Source organism: Leishmania braziliensis, chromosome 36 (genome assembly GCF_000002845.2).
Source record: "Leishmania braziliensis MHOM/BR/75/M2904 complete genome, chromosome 36".
In the NCBI taxonomy this organism is placed as follows: Eukaryota; Euglenozoa; class Kinetoplastea; order Trypanosomatida; family Trypanosomatidae; genus Leishmania; species Leishmania braziliensis.
The window spans coordinates 512,183-535,405 of NC_009327.2; the positions used below are offsets into that span (position 1 = coordinate 512,183).

Below are 23,223 nucleotides of genomic sequence, written 5' to 3' on the forward strand. Positions count from 1 at the left end.
CCTCCACCCCCACCGATATCATCTGCGCCGGCGCCCAGGGGGCATCCGCGCTTCCAGGAAGCCGCACCGAGCCTTCTCGAAAAGAGCCTAATGAGCGACGTGTAACCTCCATGCTCTGAGGCTGCTTAGCTCAATGGCAGAGCGCCGTCCTAGTAAGACGGAGGTCAGGGGTTCGATCCCCCTAGCGGCCTATGTTTTCTTTAGCTGCTTCCGTCGACGTTGATTTTGGAAAGTATTGGGAATAGGGGGCGTGCTGAACCTTCTGTAGCTCAATTGGTAGAGCATGTGACTGTAGAGTTCGCAGGTATCACAGGGTCGCTGGTTCGATTCCGGCCGGAAGGACACTTTTCCCCCACCCACACGCGGGGAAGGTGGCCCTACGCACCGCAAAGGTAGCGGGAGCCGCCGCGTGTATCGCGCGCCCGTGCCACGCGGTCGATAGAGGCTACTTTTTGTGTGCCTCCTCGGTTCATCATCCGCAGTGTTCTCCCGATCTTGGGATGCGGCGCGCCATGTTCAGCTGTGTTTGTAACATCGCCTGCGCACAGTGATCAAGCATTTCGAAGCATGGGAACTGGGAGCGACGCCGCCTGCCGGGGAGGAAAGGGGGCTCGCTGTCTTTTGTATCCGCCGATGTTGTTGTTGAGGAGGAGAGGGCGGATCTCTGGATGCCTCGCCTGCATCTCCGAAAGAGCAAAGACGAATGAAAGGAACAAGGAAACGACATGTGACAAAGTAAGCATCGCTGCTGACATCTCCGCACAGGGGGAACAAAACTACCAAAGGCACGAGTCGCATAGCTCGTAACAGCCTACGTCCTCCGCGCGCCGCCAGAGTGAGAGAGCAGCGGAATCTCAGGGGTTGATGGGCATGTATATACATATGTTTTCCCGCCGTTACCTAGATTCCTTTTCCCATCAAGACCGTGATGACGAGCGAACACCTCAGCGCGTAGCGCCTCAGTGCACAGGGCACCCCCACGTTGCGCCGGGACGCAGGGCGGCGTGTCGCTGCGGATGTCGGCGGTGGGGTTCGGCGCAGCGCGCGCCCACCGCCGCCCCGCACCACCCGATCGGGGCCTGTGACAGAGCGGGAGCGGGCCCCTGCCTGCTGGACAGGGCGTGGGCAAGTTGGAAGGAAAAGGAATTAATTCGTGACCAAAATGTGGGGGCAGAGAGGGAGGGTACGTAATACACGTTGCACCACTCGCGTTAGTTAAGGGAATACCCAGAGGACTGGGTCCACCGAACGTAGGAAGGAAAGGGGCTGGAAAACAATACGTAGCCTTTCAACATCCCCTCAAAAACGTGCCTGTGGTGAGCCCGTACAAATACGTAGAGCCCAAAGGGAGGCTAACGAAACGAGATGGGGAGAAAATAGAAACCGCCAGCGAGGAAGGCAGGCGGCGCGCGGTGGCAGTAGTGGCGGGTGCTTTGAACAGGCGTCGGGGGCCCGTGTCTGGCATGCAAAGCTCCGCCCCGTTCCGGATGTCTTCACAGAAAAGGGGCACCACCGCAATTGTCGTCAAAAGACATCTAGTTTGCTTCTTGGGTTGGTCTTTGATTGAGTAATGATATGCTGTCTTCTCGCATCGAAGAGGAACCGCACACAGCAGCTTGTGCTGGGAGTAAACTGATGCCCTCCAAATGCCATTCGTAGCTTGACATCGACAACGAGGGCGGCTAAGGCGACTCACGGCACTGCAAGAGAATAGGCCACCCGCATGAAAAGGGGTTGGCGCGAGGTAAACCAAACTGCACGAACACTGTTCTAGACGACCACTACCCGTGTGCTGAACGCCACGACAGCATTTCACAGCCACTTTCCCTTTCCTCCAAGAGGGGTGTGATTGGCCCAAGGCCTCACAGCGTCCCACAACGAGCACCATCGGGGTGGGGTGGATATACGACACACCACACCTGTGTGGGGGGGAGGGGGGGGGTGGCATTGCATGACGGCCGTTCACCCCATCACGCAGTCCTGGGAAAACGGCGGCGAGACAGCTTGCACCGTGGATGAGTAATGACAGATGAAGATGGGGACAAGCAGGTGAACAACGAGGACCCTCGACCGAAACGAATCCACAACGTACAGAGAGAGGTGCGGTGGCATACTGTCGGGAAGTCCCAGAAGACAAACAGCAAAAAGAGGATAGAACAGCATGGAACAAAAGAAATCAGAGAGCACACGAGCAAGACGGCATGGAGAACAATTCAGCGTTTTTATGTTTTCAAAGCACAAGCACTTCCTGGTTGTATGTTTGTTTGGTGATGGCGGGTGACTTGACGGTGTCCTCAAAGGTGGCTGTGGAGAAAAGCAAAGTGGCGGGAAAACAGTTCAATGGAGACACAAAAGAAAGTGGGGCGAGACAATGAATCAGCAACGCAGTCAGCAGGGCCCCAGATTTTTCAGCAACAAAGACAAACAAAGTGAGGACAGCAGGCAGTAGGTGAAAGCAAGGATCTTTTAGTGTCTCCTCTCAGCTTCTAGCGCAATCCATCCCTGCAAGTTACTACGCACCACCAAATCTGATTCATTGGGCCCAAGAGAGAGAGGCAAAAGAGGTGAAACACACACGCAGAGAAAGGACGAGCCCTGTACACCCGCACACGCAGATCCAAATGCCGCTCATTGTCTTCACACAGTAGCAAATCCGCACAGCTGCCCGTCTGTCGCCTGAGCGAACAACAGAGGCACAGGCGACATGACCACAATAGCCTGCTGCGTGTGCGTGTGTGTGTGTTGCCCCGCTCCGTCCGGCGACATTTACGAGTACCAAAGACAGGTGTCCAATGGGGCACAAAACAATGAAAAAGAAGGAAGCGCGTGAGACGGCGGTGTCATGTTACGAAGAGGTGAGGGTGCTGCGGAAAGTTTCATAGAGCAGCTGTACACTGATAAAGGGGCGGCAAAATACAAAAGTGAAGGAGTGAAGGGACCAAACAAGCATGCACAGGAAATACGCTGGAAATGGGGGGAGAGAAAAGAGATCATGGCGGCACAGCTCCCACTACGGAAGGGGGATTGGGGGGAAAAAAGCAGTTGGCTGAATGCGAGAATCCAGTCCTCTCTCCTACTCCTCTCTTCACTGCGGCGCTAGTCAATGTGCGCACACGTGTGTGTTTGTCGCTACTAGAGCTTCGCAGTACGAGCCTGTGTAGTGGCGCCCCGCAACTGCTTGTTGATCCTTTCTTGTAGCGTCTGGAAGACTACCTTGATTTCCGGGTCTGCATCAATCTCAATAATAATGTCTGAGTAGTGGGCCATGAGAGCTGCCTTTTGATTGTTGTAGATCTGCATGCGACGCTTGTGCTTCTCCTTTGTGTCGTCCGGGCGGATCAGAAGACGGTCCACAATGTCCGACGGCGGCGGGTCGCTCTTGAGGTTGTAAATGCGCCCCGTCACCGGGTCAAGGCGCCGCGAAAGGCATCGGTCGAGCAGGATCTCCGGCGACACGTCAAGGAAGAGCAGCATGTCGAACTTGAAGCCGCGCGTGCTAAGCTCCTCCGCCTGCCGCAGGGTTCGTGGAAAGCCGTCAAGCAGAATGCCGTGCGCCTGCACAGCCGGCTCTCTCAGTCGGTTGCACACGAGGTCCACAACGAGCTCATCCGGAATTAGGTTCCCTTCGGTCATGATGGCTGCACACTTCAGTCCTAGCGGAGACTTTTTTCGCACCTCTTCGCGCAGCACACTACCAGCACTCAGGTGTACAAAGCCGTAGTGCTTCACGAGCAGATCGCTCACCGTCCCCTTCCCGCTGCCAGGGGCGCCAAACAGAATGACAAACAGTGGCATGACGCACAGTTCCTCTCGTCTGCTACTTTCTGAATGCCTATCCTCGGCGGAAAGCACATATATATATGTACACCCGCACACACAAAGTTGCGGCTCCTAGTCTGCACCAGCTAGTGAACACACAGAATGTATAGTGAGCCGTTCATGAACGAAAAAAAAAATGTGTTAACGAACAAGTTAGAATGAGGAGCCGTGAGCAGCACTAGAGGAGGAGAACAGTCGCGACGAAAAAAAAAAAGAATGTGAGAAGGTGCAACAGATGAGAGTCAAGGCCGTAGTGAATAACGAGAAACGAACGTACAAGAACAAAAAAAAAATAGGCAAACACAAGGGTGGTAGGTGGTGGGGTAAGTATGCTGCACGTGTGGAGACGTGGGACACAAAGATCTTGACCACGTAGAGCAGGCGTAGGAGAGAACGAGGAGAAGTTGTCGAGGTAGAGAGAAGTAGTTCTGCTCGTAGGGTAGCCGTAATACAAGCAATCACCAGGCATCTTGATTCCCCCCCCCCCCACACGGTTGCGCTTTGCGGCAGGGGTAGGGGTGGGGGTGGGGGTAGGAGGACACTTGTTCAGAGTTTGCGTTTGATTTTCCCTAACACACGATGTGAAAAGAAATGAAGGGCGCCATGGGTAGTCGTTAGCGAAACGCTGGTGGTAGGCACACAGCACTAGAGTCCTTTCTCTCCAGAGGGTTTTTGCGAAGTTCCTCTTCGCACATGTTCATCCTGAAATAGTAACCTCATCTTCCATTCAGCCTCATTTCCATGCTACGCATCCAAACAAATCCACGCGCGAGAGAGAGCACCGTCGAAAGAGCGAAAAAAGTGCAAACACACACTAAGTAAGTCCCATAATAGCCCCGCTAGGACGACATACGATGGACTAGCGTGATAGGAGGGAATAAATAGGAGAGGGGAGGCGACAGGCATATCGAGAAGGGAAAAGGTGGCTGTTGCAAGAGGCCGACGGAAGGCGAAGGCAAGCAGAGACCAGCCTCTATCGCCAACTACATGTACCCCACCACAAATCGCGTGACAGTGCGTCACTCACACACAAGTGCCGCAACAGTACAAGAGCCCAACCTATACAAGAAAAAGAACACACCAATGGAAACACCAAGAGATGGAAAAGTTTCAGCTCTGCATCAACGTGTCAAGAAACAAGCACGGGCCAAGGTGAGGGGTATATCATCTTCACACGTGCTTCAGCTTACCGTTCCACCCTCCTCGCGTGCCCACACAATGGGCACGCATCCGGTGTCCGCACCGCATGCTTGAAGCCGCAAGGCAATGACACGCGTGTAAAGCGTGGAAGGGGAAGGATCGCATAGACAATATCATCTCCGCCGCAAGCCCAGAGCGGCGCTGGTGAACGTCCAACCATAAACCGCAACACCCGCATCCATCACAAGAACTAAAAAAAAAAACGAAAGAAGTCTGAAAGAGAAAAAAAAAAAGAGGCGAAGTAAGCTGAAAACAAAACACCTGCCTTCGCTTCCTCTTAGCTGTAGAGGTCGTCGTCGTCAGCTACGGGCTGCGGGGCGCTGCCGCCAGCCGGTGCAACGGCTTCCGCTGGGGCCAGGTTACTACCACCGAAGACGCGGCTCTGCTGCAAGGAGGTCTTGAACATATCGTAGCGCCGAATATCCGCCTCAGAGACGGAGCGGCGGGCTCCGCGCATCGCCTCCTCCACGTGAACACGCGTAATCTCCGGTACTGGGTCGATATTGGCATTCTCGTCCAACTGTCCGCTCTTCTTCAACTCTTCGAGTTGAATTTCCTTGTTGATGGACTCGCGGATGGCCATCTTGCACGCGCGCTGGCAGATACCCGACAGGTCGGCGCCGGAGAAGCCGTGCGTGGCGGCGGCAATCTGATCCACATCGACGTCAGAGGCCAGCGGCGACTTACGAAAGCTCGCCTTAATAATAGCCACACGAGACGCCTTGTCAGGCAGCGGGATGTAGATGAGTTGGTCGAGACGGCCAGGGCGCATGATCGCAGGGTCGAGCACGTCTGGCCGGTTTGTTGCACCAATGATGAAGACATTCTTCTTGACGTTCATACCGTCCATCTCTGTCAGGATTTGGTTGATCACGCGGTCACTCGCGCCCCCATCACCGTGGCCGCCGCGGGACCTAGCGACGGAGTCCAGTTCATCAAAAAAGAGCACGCAAGGGGCGGCAGCCCGGGCCTTGTCGAAGACGTCGCGTACATTCGCCTCCGATTCACCGAACCACATTGTCAGCAGCTCCGGGCCTTTGATAGAGATGAAGTTGGCCTGACACTCCGTCGCAATCGCCTTGGCCAGCAGGGTCTTACCGCAGCCAGGCGGACCGTAGAAGAGGACACCCTTCGGTGGCGACATGCCGTACTTCTCGAACTTCCACGGGTACTCGACGGGATACTGCACCAGCTCCTGCAGCTCACGCTTGACGTCGAGGAGGCCGCCGACATCCTCCCAGACGACGTTCGGCGTTTCCACCTGCGTCTCGCGCAGCGCGGACGGGTTTGTCTTCGCCATAGCCTCGCGAAAGTGCTCCTGTGTTACACACATCGCGTTCATCACCTCGGCATCGATGGTGTCATCCTCCCAGTCAATAACAGAGAGCTTCTCACGAATGCACTGCATGGCAGCCTCCGTGCACAACTGCGCCAAATCGGCGCCGACAAAGCCGTGCGAGTCCTTCGCCACCTTCTCCAGATCAATGTCCTCGGCCAGCTTCATGTTCTTTGTGTGGATGCGAATGATCTCTAGGCGGCCAATCTCATCTGGCACCCCAATGTCGAGCTCTCGGTCGAAGCGGCCAAAGCGACGCAACGCTGGATCGATAGTGTTCTGGCGGTTCGTCGCCGCCATCACGATCACCTGCGAACGCGACTTCATGCCATCCATTAACGTTAGGAGTTGCGAGACGATGCGCTTCTCCACCTCGCCCTGCGCCTTCTCGCGCTTCGGGGCGATGGAGTCGATTTCGTCAATAAAGATGATCGCCGGCGCGTTCCTCTCGGCCTCCTCAAAGGCCTTGCGCAGGTTACTCTCCGATTCGCCAGCCATCTTGCTCATAATCTCAGGGCCGTTGATGAGAAAGAAGAAAGCGCCCGTCTCGTTTGCGACAGCACGCGCGATGAGCGTCTTGCCGCTCCCTGGAGGGCCGTAAAGCAGGATACCACGGGGAGGCTTGATGCCGATGTTTTTGAACAGTTCCGGATGGCGAATGGGGAGCTCGACCATCTCGCGGATCTGATTGAGTTGTTTGCGGCAACCGCCGATGTCGTCGTAGCCCACTCCATCAAGCGCCTCCTCGTCCTCTCGATGAATCGGATCGCCCTCGGAGTGAATGATCGTGTCTGGCGACACGATGCAGTATTCACCCGGGTCCACCTCCACTACCTTGAATTCCACAGAGCGCATGGCACCACGGCAAACAAAGGAGTCGCCTTTCTTGACGGGCCGATACGACTCCAGAAAGTAGGGCTTCAAGAAGTTCTCGAATAAGTCACCCGAGAGATTCTCCACCGTGTCGTCGATGGGTAACACGTGAATGCGGTTGCCGTACGGAACATCTTTGCAGGAAAAGATGCGAATGGTGTCGCCGAGGTGAATTCGAATGTTGCGGCGCGCGACCTTGTTTATCTTGATCTTCTCTGGCGGGCACTCTTCGTCCTCCATCGCGATGCAGACGGTGCTGCGGTGCTTCTTGCCCTTGACGAGAACGGTGTCACCACGGAAGATGTTGAGGTCCTCCATTCGCTTTGGATTCATCGACACAACACTGTTGTCATCGTTGTACGGCTCTTCGACGATGAGCTTGTTTAGCTTTACCTTGGAGTTTCTCATCTCGGGAGGGACGCTCATTGTTGTTTCTGCCTTGTTGTTGTGTCGTTATGTGTAAGATGTTGGTTTTTCCAGCGCCGAGACTAATCAGCGATATATCACTGCGTTTGCGTTTGACTACCGCGATAGAGTGGGTCTCAAGTGTATAGGAGACGTAACGGCACACACGCAGGGCGAGTGCGAAAGGTCCCACCAAGAAGCGCTTTGGGCTGCGGGCTACAAGGGCAACACAAAGGGGAGTGGAGGAAGGGAGAGGTGAGAGGCTTCTTCACACACGCACGAGAATGGACACAGAAAAACAACAACAACAACAGAACGAGTGAGCGACAGTTGTCCTAATGAAGTCTTCGCAGAGAGAGAGAGAGAGACGTACGCGAGGTGTTTCTGTTTGTGTGTCTATCTACTTTGCTCGCTTTGCGGAAACTAGCAAGGAGCAACGCAAACGTCTCCTGTTCGAGCCAAGTAGCGGTGGTTGATGTAGTTGGGGAGATGTGAAGAAACAACCAAACGAAAACAAAAACGAATTGAAGCACAACGGTGAGGGAGGAGAGAGTGACGCAAACACACGCACAGATACACTGAACTGCGGTGTGTGCAGAGGTGGAGACGACAGAGAATGGTGACAGCAGGTGGATCAAATGAAATCAAGACAGGTAGGAGAAGGTGAGTGAGCGTGCCCTCGAGAAATGGTCTCGCACAGCGGAAGGTGAAAGGGCTTTCCACACTTATGAGCAAGAGAAACGTCTGGGGTAGAAGGAGCGTAGCCCAAAAAGGGGGGAGCGAATACTGGGAGAGGGGGTTTCGACGACAGCCTTTGCGTGCCGCTCGCAGAACGCAGAGGTGCATCTCTCTTCGAGCTTCGTTGCTTCACATGTGTCGGCTGTTATTCTTGGGCATGCGTGTGTGTGTGTGTGTGTGTGTTCCCTTCTCGTGGAGGCATGGAATAAAGGTAGAGCACATCGGGAGATAACCTCTTGCGTTCGGTCGCCGAGGCGGCCTCCCCCTTCTCCTCGATGTCTCTTTGCACAGTTCAACATTTTCCACTCTGAAGCAAAGAAAAACAAAAAAAAAAAACAGCACCAACGCCCGCACAGTCCCCACACCTGCGCCAGCCCATATAGCAGACGTCCTGCCGTGTGGAAGTCATCATTGGAGAACTAGCCTATCAGCCTGAAGTTAGCAGACCTAACAAAGTATACCAAAGGGCACAGCAAACACCGCTTCTAGAGAAGCTAATCGCACCTGTGCACCCCTGTAAGCGGCACTGAGGCGCTGACCCTCTGCATGCATAACGATTGTACGGCCAGTCCTCACTCCCTGCATAGTAACCCACCCATGGTGCCATGAGTTTTGTATGCACTCCACTACCACAGGCATCGGCGAAGCTACATTTTTCTTCCTCTCAGAACACCCCGATGTTTAGCAGCAACACAGGAGAGCCGAGGAAAGGGAGAAGAAAAACTAACATGATGAACCCCACTTGTCAAGCAGAGAGCGGAGGAATAGAGGAAGGAGAATGCGTAGAAGGTGCCGCGAATGGCATTCGCCACCCGTCCACACCGACGAAGGGAAAGAAAACAACAACGGCTGAAGAAAGAAAAGGCCGCATAGAAAGCAAACAGGAGAACAAGTAGTATCAGTAAAGAGCAAAGTGAACACAGCAAGGTCCGTTGAGACCGCTTCACTTGGCTGCTAGGGCCAGCCCCTGCCCTCGCCATGTTCTTTTCTCACCCCTTTCGCGGCTGCCTGTCTGGTCACATGCCTCATCTCGGTGCTCAGCGGTGGAAACGGGAAAAAAAAAAAACAAAGAGAGAACACGCAGCATAGCGAAGTGTGCCAGAGGTCCTCCACATACTCACCCGCAGTCCTGCAGGTGTTTGGCATCAGAAGAATGACGAGAGAGAACTAAGGAGATGCAAAGAGAAAGAAAGGTCACTCGTGCGCACCACCACGCAGTGGTCAACCACGCTGTTGCCTACTCTACCTCTCGAAGATGGAGACCAAGGTGTAGTACAGACCACCAAACCAGACTACAACTGCTAAGAGTAGGTAGACGTAGTATTGGGATCGAGCGATCGTGTAAGGACCCTCGAATAACAGCAGGAGGTACTCCCTGCAGCTATACTTCTCCTTGTCTCCCTTCAGCGCGTGGTCGATCTGCAGAGCAAGCAGCGCGGGCACCGTCACCATGAGATGTACCCCTGCAAAGGAGCCGAGAAAGCTGGCAAAAATGTTGATGGTGTCACTGCCGACAAAGACCGCCACAAGTCCAAAAGAGGCGTTGAGCGCCACACGTAAAAGAAATGCCTCCTTCTTGTCACTGGTGATGCTCACACCAAACGCCCTGTCCATAACCTGGATAGCAGGGACATACTGGATGGGAAAGCCGAAAATGAGACTGAGTCCCAGCAGCACCTGCAGAGTCTGCTTCACACCACTCGGCGGCAGTGCCAGCACGACGGAAGTGTGCAGTTTCTCCCCGTAGGCCGCGTAGCCGAGCACCCCGAAAAAAACGTAGAATGTGACGATGGCCAGAAGGGTATAGCGCAGTACCTTACCAAACTGGGCGCGATTCTCTGGTGCAACGCTGTTTTCGACAGGGAGAACCACACCAATGCCCTCCAGCGAAAACATGTGTCCCGAGATAAATACAATGAGCCGGGGGGTCGGAATAGCCGCCCTCACACCTTTGGCAATGCCGGCACGCGACAGCCTCTCGATATCCACGACAGTTATCCCTGACAGCACAGCAAGCACAAACATGCCGGCTAGTATTGACGCGTAGACGAGAACGTGCAACTTGTTTGAGATGAGGGTCATCGGGGTCACGACGACGGTGCTCACGCCGACAAATACTTTGTACGCCCAACTCTCGTTGAAGAATGCCGCAAACATGGACGAGGCGTACTGCAGGAACATAATGCAAAATCCAAACTGCGTGAAAACGAGGGAAAATTGCACGAATTTTTTAAAGTATTCCCCCAGAACAAACTCGACGACTGCAGGGTACGTCTTCACCTCAACGTGGTTGATGCGGTGCTTCACGTGCAGCAACGAGACGGTGCATTCGATCATGAGTGCGCCCAGCAGCACAACCAAGAGGCCGCCAACAAGGTAGCCCGCGTCTTGGTAGTAGGTGGGCAAGAGAAACACCCCCGCGCCAACGTTGGCCTTGAAGATATGAAATGCGGCGCCGTACAGGGAGGCGTAGTGCCGATCGCCCTGCCCTCCTGTCGAAGAGGTACCGTTCCTGAGCGACGTGTTAAGACTGACGTCTGTGTACTCCAGGCTCTCTTCGCCGACACTGCCGCAAAAGTGACCGGAGGAGTCGGCGCGGCTTGCACGCTTTCCGGCATCCGCGACATCGATCACAGTACCGTCCTGCTCCATCACCCCTGTGATTGCATTTGAAGGGAGATCCTGGCTTCCATCGAGGTCTGCCAGCTGCACCGAGGTAATGCCGTTCGCCAACGATGTACCCCGCACCGGGGTTACTGGAACCGTGGCGAAAGTCGGGAGCTGTATCTCATCATTGTTTGCGCGAGGGGTGTGCGCGGCGCTCACTTCTAGGGCCACGAGACTACTCTGAAACGACAGCACATTGCTGAGGAGCGGCTCCTTGTGCCTCACCGGACTGCTTTGACGAAAAGAGCTGCTAGTAGCTGTGTCTCGTGACGCAGCGGTTGCCTCTTTGCGCGATATAGGCGATGCAGAAGGTCCAGCACTGGCCGCGAGGCGGCCGACCGCTGTTTTTGGTTCACCGAGGGGCGCCGGCGGCCTCGCCTCCTCTGTCCCTGAGCTGATGAACACAAGACAAGATAGAGCCGGGGACTGCGCCTGGCTGAGACCTTCGCCCTCAGCACCGTCGTCGAGGAGACTACCGGTTTCGGTGGTGAGGTGCACCAGCCGAGGCGTCTCCGTCATCATTACCTCCTCTCCCGCTGCGGGGGGCGAGCCGGCCTTGGGACCCACCATAGCGCTTCCAAAAATAGCAGTGACGTGTTCAAAAGCTTTACTACATCGGAGGGGCGGGGGGCGAGTTGAAACACAAGAAAGGGGGAGAAGCACGTCCTCCACGCCTATGATGTGTGGATTTTGCTTCACCTGCTAGAGAGGTGTAGACGGGTGAAGTTCACGGCACCACTATGGGGACACGAAAAGAGCGGCGAAAGGGAGATACTAGCGGAACGAAAGGCAAAGAAAAGTGTGGAGACCAAACCCCCCTTTCCGGCCCTTGGAGTAAAAACAACACCAACTGAAGCGGTAACCGGTGAACAGCAGGCAACATGTCGTTCGGTGTTTTGCCTCTTCACGCGGGGCCCCTGCAAGCCAAAAGGTCAACCGAGAGCGCAGCAACACTGAGGCCACTGACGAGCATCCAGAAGCAAAGCAAACCGAAACCCGAAAAAAGGGGGTAACAGAGGGCTACGACGGATGCTCAAGCACGCAGCTGAGAGAACAACACAAAGAGGAGGTGCGAGCAGAGGAGTCGACTGAAGCACGGTGACGCGAACACCGCCCCTGAGATGTGGGTTCCACTTACGCTGCGTTCAGTGAGCAAGGGAAACTCGCAGGAGGCGTGCCACGGTGACCTTTTTTCCCGCCTCTCCCTTCCCCATCGTAGCAAACGGAGGGACAGCGGGTTAGCTAAGAGTGCTTCGACAGGCTACTTTGACGGGAAGCTGTTAGTTTTGACTTCGTGTGTGTGTGTGTGTCTTTCTCTCGTTCGTTTGCCTGCCGTTCTTTTTTTTTTTCGCTTCGTTTCGTCTGTGTTCATCACGCGACAGAATGCGCGCTACTTTCAAAGAAGTCGAGTGAAGCACAAACACGAGCGGCACCTCTCTCGTCAATATCAGTCGGTGCGCCGCGGCGTGTGTGCATAATGTGAACACACGTGTCCCTCTGTTGAGGAATGGGAAAGAGGAAGAGGAGAATAGGGGCCAGGAAAGGAGCAGCAAACGGGAGGCTGCGAGCGCGTCAGGTACGGCAAAGATAGGGGACAAGTCAAGCATCGCAAAGCGAACCCAAGGACTCCTGGGAGGTGTTAAAAATGCACTCCCTCTGGTGTTTCACGGCAGGAGGTGCACACGCGCAGACGCTGCAGAGACAGGAGCTTCTTTTTCTCAGACGTGACCAAACGCAGAGCCGCGAGGCAGTGCAACAGCAGACATCTAAACAAAAGCCAGCCATGCAGCGACGGCTGGTATGGCCGTCCGTGCTAAGAAGATCGCTACGGTGTTTTTTTTTTCCTCACTTGTTGGCTCCCAGCATCCGTTCCACACGGGGAAAATTGCAATTCAAAACATGAGGAATCCGAAGAAAAACAGAGGTGCTAACGTACATCGAAGAGAGCGAGAGAAGGGGAGGAGAGGGCAGGGGACGTGAGCCTTCACCTCCCAAAGAAAAAGCCTCAGAGACGTTCGTGCATGCCTGTGAAGCAAACAAGAAGGACGACAAACAGTACAGCCACATCGTTTTCATCCCAGACAGAAGCAGGCAGACATCACCGGTGGGCCTTTCCACCACTAACTTCGCAGAACACCCAATAAGGCTCCTGCCTCCCTAATGAGATCCTGACGCTGGTGCGAGAAGGGAAGCGTAAAGTGCGTACAGACGCCACCACGAACGAAAACAAATGCCTAACGGTGACTGCTTGCTATGAGTGCTGGTAATGAGATGTGCAGTGCATCGGTGCCTCGAGGATTCTCGAAAATGATCGCGCGGCAGGTGGGCACATTGCCAAGTCCCCACAGCGCCCGATTGCCGTTCACCAAGAGACTATCCTGGTCCTTGTGCTCAAAAATGATACCAATGAGAAGATCAATTAGATGTGTCACGCTGGTGACGCCGCGCAGCGCATAACTGCGACAAATTAGCTCGACCGTTTGGGGGTACTGGGCCAGCTCCGCCACAAAATTGACGACCATTTCCATGAGGAAAATCTGCTGCGGTTTCTCTTCGACAAGGTGGATAATGTGCTCGAGGATGCGTTCTTGAACCAAAATCCGTGCAAACTCCTCCCTCAGTCGTACAAGGGTGGCAAAGAAGCTGAGTGCAAACTTCTGCAGCACAATGCTCTCACGAAACTGCTGAACCCCAGGATACAACACCGTCAGCGCACGCGCGCCGTGGGTCTGGGAGAAGTCGGGCGTCGCATGGCACCCTGCGATGTTGTGTAGCAGCACTGCGGCAAACTCGAGCACCGTCTTGTTTACCGGAAATGCCTCCACGACGTCAAGGATGATGCGCACGCCTTCCAGTTCGCTAATCATGGATAGATGCGCTTCCTCGCCAACGCTTACGTTCCAGAGAGCCCGCAAGCCAATCTCGGAGAGGTTCTCTTGACTGCAGAAGAGGCTAAGATTCTGCAGAATAACCTCGATGCCGCCGTTCGAGGCGATGCTCTTCACGAGCTCCGGCTTTGCTGTCAGCTCGCACAGGCGACAGGTGACCTGCTGGGCCATGGACCTGCCTTTGAAGTTGGCGAGGATGGCAATGACGCGGGTGATGTCGTTCGTTACGTACCACGTGTCCCACACATCCTCAAACGTAACCTCCTCCTGCGGGAGATGCGGCAGCTGCACGTTGGCGAAAAGGTGCTTCACAATAGAGATCATCGATAGGACGCGATTCACGACTCCCTCGCCATCTACTCGGCTCTGGGATTGCAGCCCAACCAGCTGACCATTCTCGTTGAAAGCAGGACAGCCAGCTGTCATCCAGCTGCCGTGGGACTTGAGGAAGTTCATATCGCCGCGGCAGTGCAGCACTTCCTCGAAGCGCTTCTGTTCCACGTACGGTGCCTGCACGTGGTCAACGGCGCTTTCATCGGTCACAGTTGTCGTAAGAGGGGAGGTCACGCCTTCGCCTAGCGCCACTGCCGCGGTGCCGTCCACGCCGCCAATGGGGTGCTCGACAATTAGGAGCACATCGCCTTCCTCCACTGGAGTCCATCCTTTCCCAGTAAGCGGCATGCGCACCGGTGTGACATTGAGCAGCGGCGCCTCCTCGCAGCTGATGAGGCAGTAGTCCAGTTCAAGCGGATAGCGAGAGGCAAAGTAGTAGTGCTGCGGCTGCAGTTGCACATCCACGGCATGTTTCTTGGTGCCCTCAAAGAAGGTGGCCACAACGCACGTAGCACACGACGGCGTAGGGATTGCAACGGAAGACGTCAACAGCAGCCCCGGTGCCACCAGCACCCCTGATCCTACCGTCTTGTTTGTGCTTGGCTCACGAAGCCGGCATACCGCGGGGATATTGATGCGGTTGTTATTCGTCAGTGGGATGGTCATGGTTACTAGTTAGCACGTACGTGCCCTGTGCGTGCACAAATGTCTGCACGCCAGTTTACCTAGTTAGGAATGACCTAATATGAGCAGACCCACTTTGAGGTCTTCTGAAGCGGAGCCTGGGCCACGGCGCAGCAGAAACTAAAAGCAGACGCTGCGTGTGTACAGCATGCACGACGTGGGTGAAGAAAGAAAAGGGCGCGTCGGAGCTCAACGCAAAGGGAGAAGGGAGAGAACGCCTTGTTGAGAAGCAAACCGGTAATACGTTATGACCCTCTCTCTCGCGTGTCCGATGAGTGGCGTCATCGCCCGGGTGCACAGAGAGCGCGTCGATCGAGGCACTACATATGTCAAACTCTTCTCCTTGCACGCGTGACGTCACATAGGTCGAAAGAGGTGAAAACGTCAGCAAGGCGCGGAGGATGTAAAGCAGCCGCACAGCAGAAGAAGGGAGGGAGGGAGGGGGAGGGGGAGGAGGATCGACACGTCATCCCCCGTTTTTCTCTTTGCTGCTTTATCTTTCAAGGAAGTGTACACGTCCGTGAGTGTCACAGACACACCCACACAGGCCGGAGAGAAAGCGAGCCCCGTAAACTGCAAAAAGAGAGAGAAGGAAGAAGGGCACCCCCGGTTCCTCACGAAGAAGACATGAGCGTCCGAAAGAACCAACCGAAGTGGGCAGAGGAACCTGCCTGCAGCTGTGTTTTACTATCACCCTTTTCTGGACTTTCTGCGGCTACCCCCACCACATCTTCTCCCTCTCCAACCTCATACGAGCAACCCCCGAGTAGTCAACGTACAGATGTTCCATCATCTCACGTCAATCGCGCGTCCGCAGCTCTCCAAAGGTGAAGTAGCGGTGACAGCTGAAGCAAAACGCTGCCTTCTCCGCCGCGGGACCGTTCTCCTCAGGACAGCACGAGGTCAGCGGGGTAAGGCAGCTGGGACATGGTCCCCGCTCGATCTCCGCTGACGGCATTACGTAGCGCGAGGAGGGCCACGGCGTACTGCTGTTAATTGACGCGTTTGTGCGATCCTGCCCCGCGCTAACAGCATCCGGTCTGCGAATTGAGGAGACAGCACGTCCGTTCACTCTAATCTGCGAGGTCGACTGACGACGCGGTGTGTCATGGGCAATGGCGTACGAGAACGCGCCACGCGGAGTGGACACCGGGGTATAGCGCCGCTGTGGTGTGTTGGACAGCGACGCATTGGCATCATCGCCGACCCTGGCAGATCGACTGCGTGGCTGCGTGTGAGCAGAGCCCGGGGTGCTGTATCGCCCACTGCTGCCGTAGCGATGGTGGTCCTCGTGCTTTCGCCGAGCCTCACGAGCACAACTATGCTCCAGCTGCACCTTCACCTTCTCCTCTGCCTGTTTGGACAAAAAGAGTGAGACGCGTGTTTTGGCCAACTTTTGATGAAGTTTCGCAATCTGGGCATCTTTGTGTTCCTCTGCTGGAGAGACGACACGACGCGGCGGCGGTCGATCAGCGTGGTTCTCCGTGACGCCGGCTGAGAAGCGCTTCAGCTTCAGCTCTAATGCACGGCGATTATCGTTGGCAGCGTCCAGCTGCGCTTGTAGCCTATCCAGCGCCTGTGTGGCGGCTTGAGCGTTCTCCATGCGCCCGAGTACATCCCGATGAAGCGCCTTTAACTGGTGCAGCTGCCCCGCCTGGGTGCGAATGACAGTCATGAGGTCATCGATCTGGCGAATGAAGTGCGCAGCCTGATGCAGCGCGTGCGCTAGCTCAGAAGAGTCAGTGACCGGGCCAAGGTTTCGAGGGGCAGACCAGTGGGTGAGTAACGCGTCTGCCAGTTGACGTTCCTCGCTGGACTGCACCTCGATCACTCGCGACTCGACGCAGTGCCGCAGCGATGCCAACAGGGCCCGAGCTGCAATCTGCATCTCGCTAGACAGGGCACGGCCTTGCGTGCTGCCGCCGCCTCGCTCCTCCTGAGCCACCACCACCGCAAGGTCCGCAACCGTGTACCCAGGCTCCACACAGTCGTTGAGGCGATAGGGACCGGCAGCGCTGCTTGACGCTTCCACCCATAGCTTCTGCTGCAGCAGCATAGCGGCTTTCCTCTTTGTGTGATGCGCCCGCCAAGTGGCCCAGTACCGTTCTCGCACCGACGTCAGCGCGACACCTTCCAGGTGCGCCGCCGCCACTCGGAGCGCCGCTATTGGTGGCGCCCTCAGCCGCAACGGAGTACCTTGCGGTGTATTGCTCTGTTGTGCTTGTGGCACCCCAGCGACTGCCGGCACCGCTGTTTCTAATCGTGCAGTTTGCGGCCTCTCAGCCAAAGCTACCGCGGATTTAAGAGATGAAGCGGGAGCTGTGCTTGCTACTCCCGCCGGTGCGGCAGGGCTCGACCTATCATTCGGAGAGTTCCAATGACTTGGTGGGGCCGTGGGTGCAAGAGACGATGGGTGTGAGGTCGCAGTGGTGGACGTCTTTGGTGGCGCGCCGTGTGCTAAGACCTGTGCTGCCGCTGACGGTGATGCCGGCGCTGGCAGTGATACGGGCTCCGCCGGAGCAGTAGTTATGCTGGGGAACTGATGACCCACCGATGGCGCCGCACTGGGCGGCGCAGTGAACATAACAGGTGCGGAGCTCCCCGCATCCGCCGAAGCGCCGACTCTCCTCACCGTAGGCTCACCAGCGCTATTCTTGACTCGCTGAGCGGCGTAGCGCATCTCTAATTTTGAAATCACTTCGCCCTCCCGACCTTTGTAGGCGTCCAGTATGCGGTCTAACCGATCCACTTTATCCGGTTCATAGGCAGCAAGAATCCCTAGGATCTGCTGTCGGGAGTTACCTGGCTCCTCACATCGCTGCTCCGCCGGTGGGGCAGGCGTTGTGTCTCTAGTCGACGAGGTGGCGTCGCCTGGCACGTTTTCGGTAGTTGGACCGACGCTTGGTGACGCTCTAGACACGCCGCCAGTGGACGCGGTTGTCAGCAGCCTAGAAGTCTCCTGCGATGTTAGCGGGGCTGGCTCCGGTCCGTAGCGTCGCACGAGTTGCTGAATTGCCACCTCCTCCTTCCCCGAAAACTTCTTCAATGTGCCCTCCACGGTGTGCAGCTTCGCGGGGTTGTACGCATGGTAGAGAGCGACTAGGCGCTCGCGGTAACTACCACTGATTGCCATTGAGTTAGCGGCGCTCGCCCTGTTTGATGGTGTTACAGCTGTGGAGGCAGCTGCGTGACGCGGCAAAGAGTCGGCCAGTGAAGACGCCGCCGTCGCGGGTGGGTGTTGTCCGGTGTTTAACGACTGCACCCCCTCGACAAAGGCATCACCGGCACTGACCACTGCTGGGGCTGCAGGTAACGTTGCTTTTACGGGTGTTACGGTGGTAGTGATGGGCGATGCGGCCCCTTCCTTGACCTCGGATGCAGTCCACACCACTTCCGCCGCCTGTTCCTTGACAGCAGGCGAGGTCGTGCTTGCATGTGGCGAGGCTTCCACGTCGCTCGCTGATGCCGACCACTCCTGCAGTAGTGCGTGAGAAGCTGGTACAGGCAATTCGCTTATCGCTGCCGAAGCCTTTTCCGCTGCCACTCGCTCAGTGGATATCTCCGGTCCGTACTTTTTCACTAGCTGCTGGATCACCTCTTCCTCTCGGCCAGCATATCGCCTCAACGTGCCATCGACCTTGCTCAGCTTCTCTGGCTCGTAAGTGGAGTAGATTGCTACAAGTCGATCGTAGTACGAAGGCTGATTACGTGGAGTGCCCTCCTTTGCCAAAGCAGACAACGCTGGCACGCCCTCATGCACGTCGGCATCGCACGTCGGCACTACTGTTGGTCTGAGACGCAGCGGATCGACGTCCTCCGATGCCGGCTCCGGCCCGTACCTCTTCACCAGCTGTTGCAGCACGTCTTCCTCATAACCGCGGTAGAGATGAAGTGCCTCTTCGACCTTGTGCAGCTGACGAGGGTCGTACTTGAGATACATGGCGCGCATGCGGCGCCGATACTCCTCCGTCGTCCGTGGCGTGCACATGGGAGACGGTGATGTGGATGCGGTGGCGGCGCTACCTTGACTTCCAGCGTCCCCTACAGCGGTGGTGCTGTACAACAGCGAGTTCTGCATACTTCCACGATCGTTGCCTACACCCTTTCGCACCAGTAGGAGGAGGTGTGGATCACTTTGTTTACAGTCCAGGTGAAGGGTAGCTGGGGTATCTGTGGGGCGTAGAGGGCCGCTGGCCGCGACAAGCTCTCCAGTCAGCGGCGAGCGCGTTGCCGTATACAAGTCATACGCATCGAGTGCCGTCCCATTCCCAGCAGCTTGTTGAACCTTCTTGAAGATCGACGTGAAGCTGTCGGTGTCTTTCGCCTCAAGAGAGATGGTAAATGCCAATGGACCCCCCACAACGTGGAACTTCATAGCCTAACGAGTCACGGAGAGCCTTAACAGTAATGTGAAGGGGGGCGGCACACCTGAAGAAGATGGTAGAGAAAGAGATCAAGGAAGATGGATGGCGAGGAGATCAGTTGCCTTGATACACCATTGGGGCCCGCGACGCAGGTCGGGGGTGGCCTTTGTCTCTGCAATGCGAAGCGCAAAAACGACCCTGCGACAGTCCACTTTAGGTAAAAGCACCGCGCTTTACGGCGCAATCTCTCTGCTTCTCGCTTATGGCGCCGAGAGAGAGAGAGTCGGTATTCCAAAGAGGGATGGGGGAAGCCAGCAAAAGTGGAAGGGTCCAACTTCAGCAACGCGCGCGCGCTCGCTCGCATATGCAAGCACAAGGGCGACATGTAAAAGGGAAAAAAGACTGCAGAGCGACAGTAGTCAACAGAAAGGAGGTACACACACACACACAGGCGCGTGCAGGGAAATTGTAAGTTAACAGAGGCGTTGCTGTGGAAAAAAAAAGGGACGGGAGCGCACGCAAGCAGAAGAGATGATTCTGGGAGTAGACGCCTATGAGGCCTCCACACTCCGTCCCACCTGTGCGCTGGAAGTTATCAGATCACTGCAGTGACGAACATGGTGTTGGTGGTTCTGGTCGCAGAAACACTGCTTCAACATCTGCCACCTCAATGCAGGGTGTAAAAAGGAAGAACATGCGCATCGAAGTGAGGACTCTTCTCAACTACAGATACATGGTGCCGAGTGGAATTCGCGTGGCTCACCCTAGACGGGGGCCTACACGGTTGACTCACGCTTGCTGCTTTTCCACTTGTTTCCAAGTGGAAGGGTTTCACCAAATGGGCTCACAGAAAAACCACATATTTAGTGGTCGCACCGGATCGGGAGAAAGCAGGTTGTAAATGTAGAAGAAGGATCGAAAAAGGGGTCAAACACCCCAGGTCACCGAGTTACACTTTCTTGGATGCCCTTACTGGCCGACTTGATGCGTTGCAGCAGCGAGCCATACTCTTGGTGGAACAGATTTTGGTGCTCGAGTAGAATCGCGGCGTCGTTGATGTAGCGATAGTTGGGCTGCTGCTGCCTTTGCAACTCAATCTCATTGCAAACCGGGGTGAAGCTCCTCTCGCGCAGAAAGGGCTCACGACACACCTCGACGGAGGTGCGTATTGGCCCTTGGGTGTTGAGGGAGTCGCTAACCTCTTCGGCAAAGCCGCACTTGGGGCAATACCAGCCGCTACGCGGCCTATTGTCGGCTAAGGACATCGCCCACCGCCCGTGACGCTCAGCGACGCAGAGGCTTGCGATACGCTGAAAGTAGGTCAGGGCATCGCAGACAAGTCGTGTGCGAGCCTCCATCTCTGCACAAATAAGTTTCTGCACTATCAGTGGCCAGCATATACTCTCTCTTGGTACGAGCTGAGAACGATACAGTTGCGGATCTTGAGTCAAGGTGCCATCAGACGGCACACCACGTCCAGTAGCCGTACAATGCATCTCTGGATCGCAAGTCAAACAGTCACTCTCAGAAGATCTATTTTACAAAAAAAAAAAATGCTGCTTTCAAAGCTGAAAAGGTGAGCAGGGGTTGGGGCTAATTAGGCGAGATTGCAGCCTTCTACAACAGAGCAGTACAGTGAGCGGTGAGCACTGCGGTCAATGGTCAACGCTCTAAAGTTTCGTTCACGTCCGCTCTTGCGTCCGCGCTGCGCAGAGAATGCAATGCTACAAGTCTTTCAGTGTGGCATACTCTGTTACCTACGGCATACACATCAGCGCGCGTGGGAAAATGGAAAAAAAAAGAAAGGGCTCTACTGTTAGACGCGTACGAACGTTCAAAAAAATATGTAGCAGCACACTGTATGCACAGACATACACCACGTAACCGGCCTTTACCGGTGATTTCACGCACACAGCAGCACGGCAAAAGAAGCAGACTCCATACATTGAGAATGGGAAGGCGTAAGGGGGGTGGGGATCAGGTGACACAGAGACGGGAGAGCCATACGACTGAGTAGGGAAAAAAGGAGTGCCGTGATGCCATGGCCCATTGGAACTGCTTACATAGCCATATAGACATGAAGCGGAGAAGGTGCCTCTGTCTACTCGTATATATCCCCCACAAAGGCTTCTCACGAGTCTCTACAGAAGACTTTGGCGCCTAGGCACGCACCTCCGTGTTGCACTCAACTGGACAGCATTCCGGAAGACAGTCAGAGAGCCAAAGAGAAGAGGAACGAAACCTTCCTCCTGAAAAGTTTTTCTTCTACAGACACTTGGGTACACCATGTCGCCATCGCACACCTCACCGAATACTCAGCCTTTAAAGGAATCACGCTTGTTCATCTCTCGCCTGTATACACCCATCTACTCATATCTCTGGTGTCTCTGTGAATTCTACATCGAGATCACCGCCACCTCCCCGTGCTAGCAGGGCCTGGTACCCCACTCATTGGGAGGAGGCTAAGCAGCCGGCAGCCTGTCCCTCGGGTACAGCTATGGACTTCGGGCGTCCGCCTCCAGGTCTAGACCGGCGCTGTGCCGGAAAGACATCCCTGCATGGTCGCGTTAGCTCCCGCTCACCATGAGCTGGGTCGACAACTCAGCAACGACAGCAAGAAAGAGACGCAGACCGATCGGCCGCGGGGGCCATGTGCGGGCGGCACGCGCCATCTCGTACAGGCGGCCGGCTGGGCTGCCGGGGCACCGATGCCGCAAGCACGACAAGCGCACACCCCTCCCCCCCGTGGCGTCACCGAGGCGTCGGAGAGCCCAGTGAGTGGATATGGCGTGCCGCGGCTTGAAGCGACGGCGGGGGGGAGCGTGGCCTGCAGGCAGAGTGCGGGGTCTCACAGGGCCCCCTGCTGCCCCGCACGGCAGACGCCAGCGCCTCGGCTCTCAAGAGCAGGACCCTGGGAGCGGCCCGCTGGGGTCAGGACATGCGGCGCACGCGGGTCCGTGCAGCGCTGATCGCGCAGCCTGTGCGCGAAGGAGGGGCGGGGATTGGGCGGGAAGAGCCCGTGCGACGAAGGGCCCGCTTCGGCGGCAGGGTGGTGTCATTCCAGCTGGTGAGCACGGCAAACAACGACAAAGAGTCGCAACACTAATGTGTGTACGTCTTTGTGAAGGACGCTGTGTTACGCAGCGGGAATTTTTTTTACGCTCGCTAGGCACAGGCGTGCTGGTTGAGTCGGTACTACTCTGGTCATTATCCTCTCACCACAAAAGCTCTGGATGCAGTTCATGAGGCGTAGGTAGAGCAGTCCTCGACCACGCTCACACAAGCCAAGAGCGTCTTTCGGAAAGATATGCGGAAGGAGCGTGCATGGTTTTGAGGAAGTAGCGTGGGAACCTCTGCAAGTGTGGCCAGCGATGCAAGCAGCAAGTCCAAAAGTAAAAAAAAAAAAGAGGAAGAGATGGCGAAAAAGGATCTGTGGGCGTGCCACATGTCAGGAGTGCCAGGAGAAGCGACACAAGAATCACAAGATCCGGCAGTAGTGCACCAAATAGAGAAGAGAGCGCTACTAGGCGGAATGGCTGCAGTGCTACCCAAGAATGCAATGTATTAGCGGGGCAACGCTCCCCCTCGATGCTCTGCACACACCACTTCCATTCCTGCCGTGTTTGCGGACTTCCAGCAACCGCGCGCTCCAGAAAGCGGACGAGGTCGTCTTCGGTTCGCCGGAGGGAAATCCGGATCTACGCGGACCTGTGCAAGGAGGCAGTGGCTACAACCATAGCAGTCCCCCGTCTGCCCCCTCCCCCATGGACAGGTTGAATGGAAATGACCAAGTAAAGGCGTCACAACCACTCCACGAAACAACCAAGAAAAACGGAGGAGCACACAAGAACAAAGAGATACAACAGAGACTGCTAAGAGCGCCATCACCACCACGACTCGGCGCCACGGCCAACCC

At 55.9% G+C, this 23,223-nt stretch overlaps 5 protein-coding genes and 1 pseudogene across 6 annotated transcripts; all 6 read right to left on the reverse strand.

Moving 5' to 3' along the window:
- Positions 1-3,132: 3,132 nt before the first annotated feature.
- LBRM_35_1480 (putative adenylate kinase) lies at positions 3,133-3,795 on the reverse strand (the record flags this gene model as incomplete). Its single annotated transcript, XM_001568719.1, has 1 exon — positions 3,133-3,795. The coding sequence occupies one exon, from the start codon at positions 3,793-3,795 to the stop codon at positions 3,133-3,135; it is 663 nt and encodes a 220-aa protein (XP_001568769.1).
- Positions 3,796-5,296: 1,501 nt separating this feature from the next.
- Positions 5,297-7,654, reverse strand: LBRM_35_1490 (putative transitional endoplasmic reticulum ATPase; the record flags this gene model as incomplete). The annotated part of the gene is made up of 1 exon (XM_001568720.2): positions 5,297-7,654. The coding sequence occupies one exon, from the start codon at positions 7,652-7,654 to the stop codon at positions 5,297-5,299; it is 2,358 nt and encodes a 785-aa protein (XP_001568770.1).
- Positions 7,655-9,613: 1,959 nt separating this feature from the next.
- On the reverse strand, positions 9,614-11,023 carry LBRM_35_1500 (amino acid transporter; the record flags this gene model as incomplete). Its single annotated transcript, XM_001568721.2, has 1 exon — positions 9,614-11,023. One exon carries the CDS (start codon positions 11,021-11,023, stop codon positions 9,614-9,616), a length of 1,410 nt encoding a protein of 469 aa, XP_001568771.1.
- A 2,249-nt stretch (positions 11,024-13,272) lies between these two features.
- On the reverse strand, positions 13,273-14,925 carry LBRM_35_1510 (conserved hypothetical protein; the record flags this gene model as incomplete). The annotated part of the gene is made up of 1 exon (XM_001568722.1): positions 13,273-14,925. The coding sequence occupies one exon, from the start codon at positions 14,923-14,925 to the stop codon at positions 13,273-13,275; it is 1,653 nt and encodes a 550-aa protein (XP_001568772.1).
- Positions 14,926-15,742: 817 nt separating this feature from the next.
- LBRM_35_1520 (conserved hypothetical protein) lies at positions 15,743-19,318 on the reverse strand (the record flags this gene model as incomplete). Its single annotated transcript, XM_001568723.2, has 1 exon — positions 15,743-19,318. One exon carries the CDS (start codon positions 19,316-19,318, stop codon positions 15,743-15,745), a length of 3,576 nt encoding a protein of 1,191 aa, XP_001568773.2.
- Positions 19,319-20,083: 765 nt separating this feature from the next.
- LBRM_35_1530 lies at positions 20,084-20,803 on the reverse strand (annotated as a pseudogene). Its single transcript has one exon. A coding segment is annotated over exon 1 (720 nt).
- Between the last annotated feature and the right edge of the window lie 2,420 nt (positions 20,804-23,223).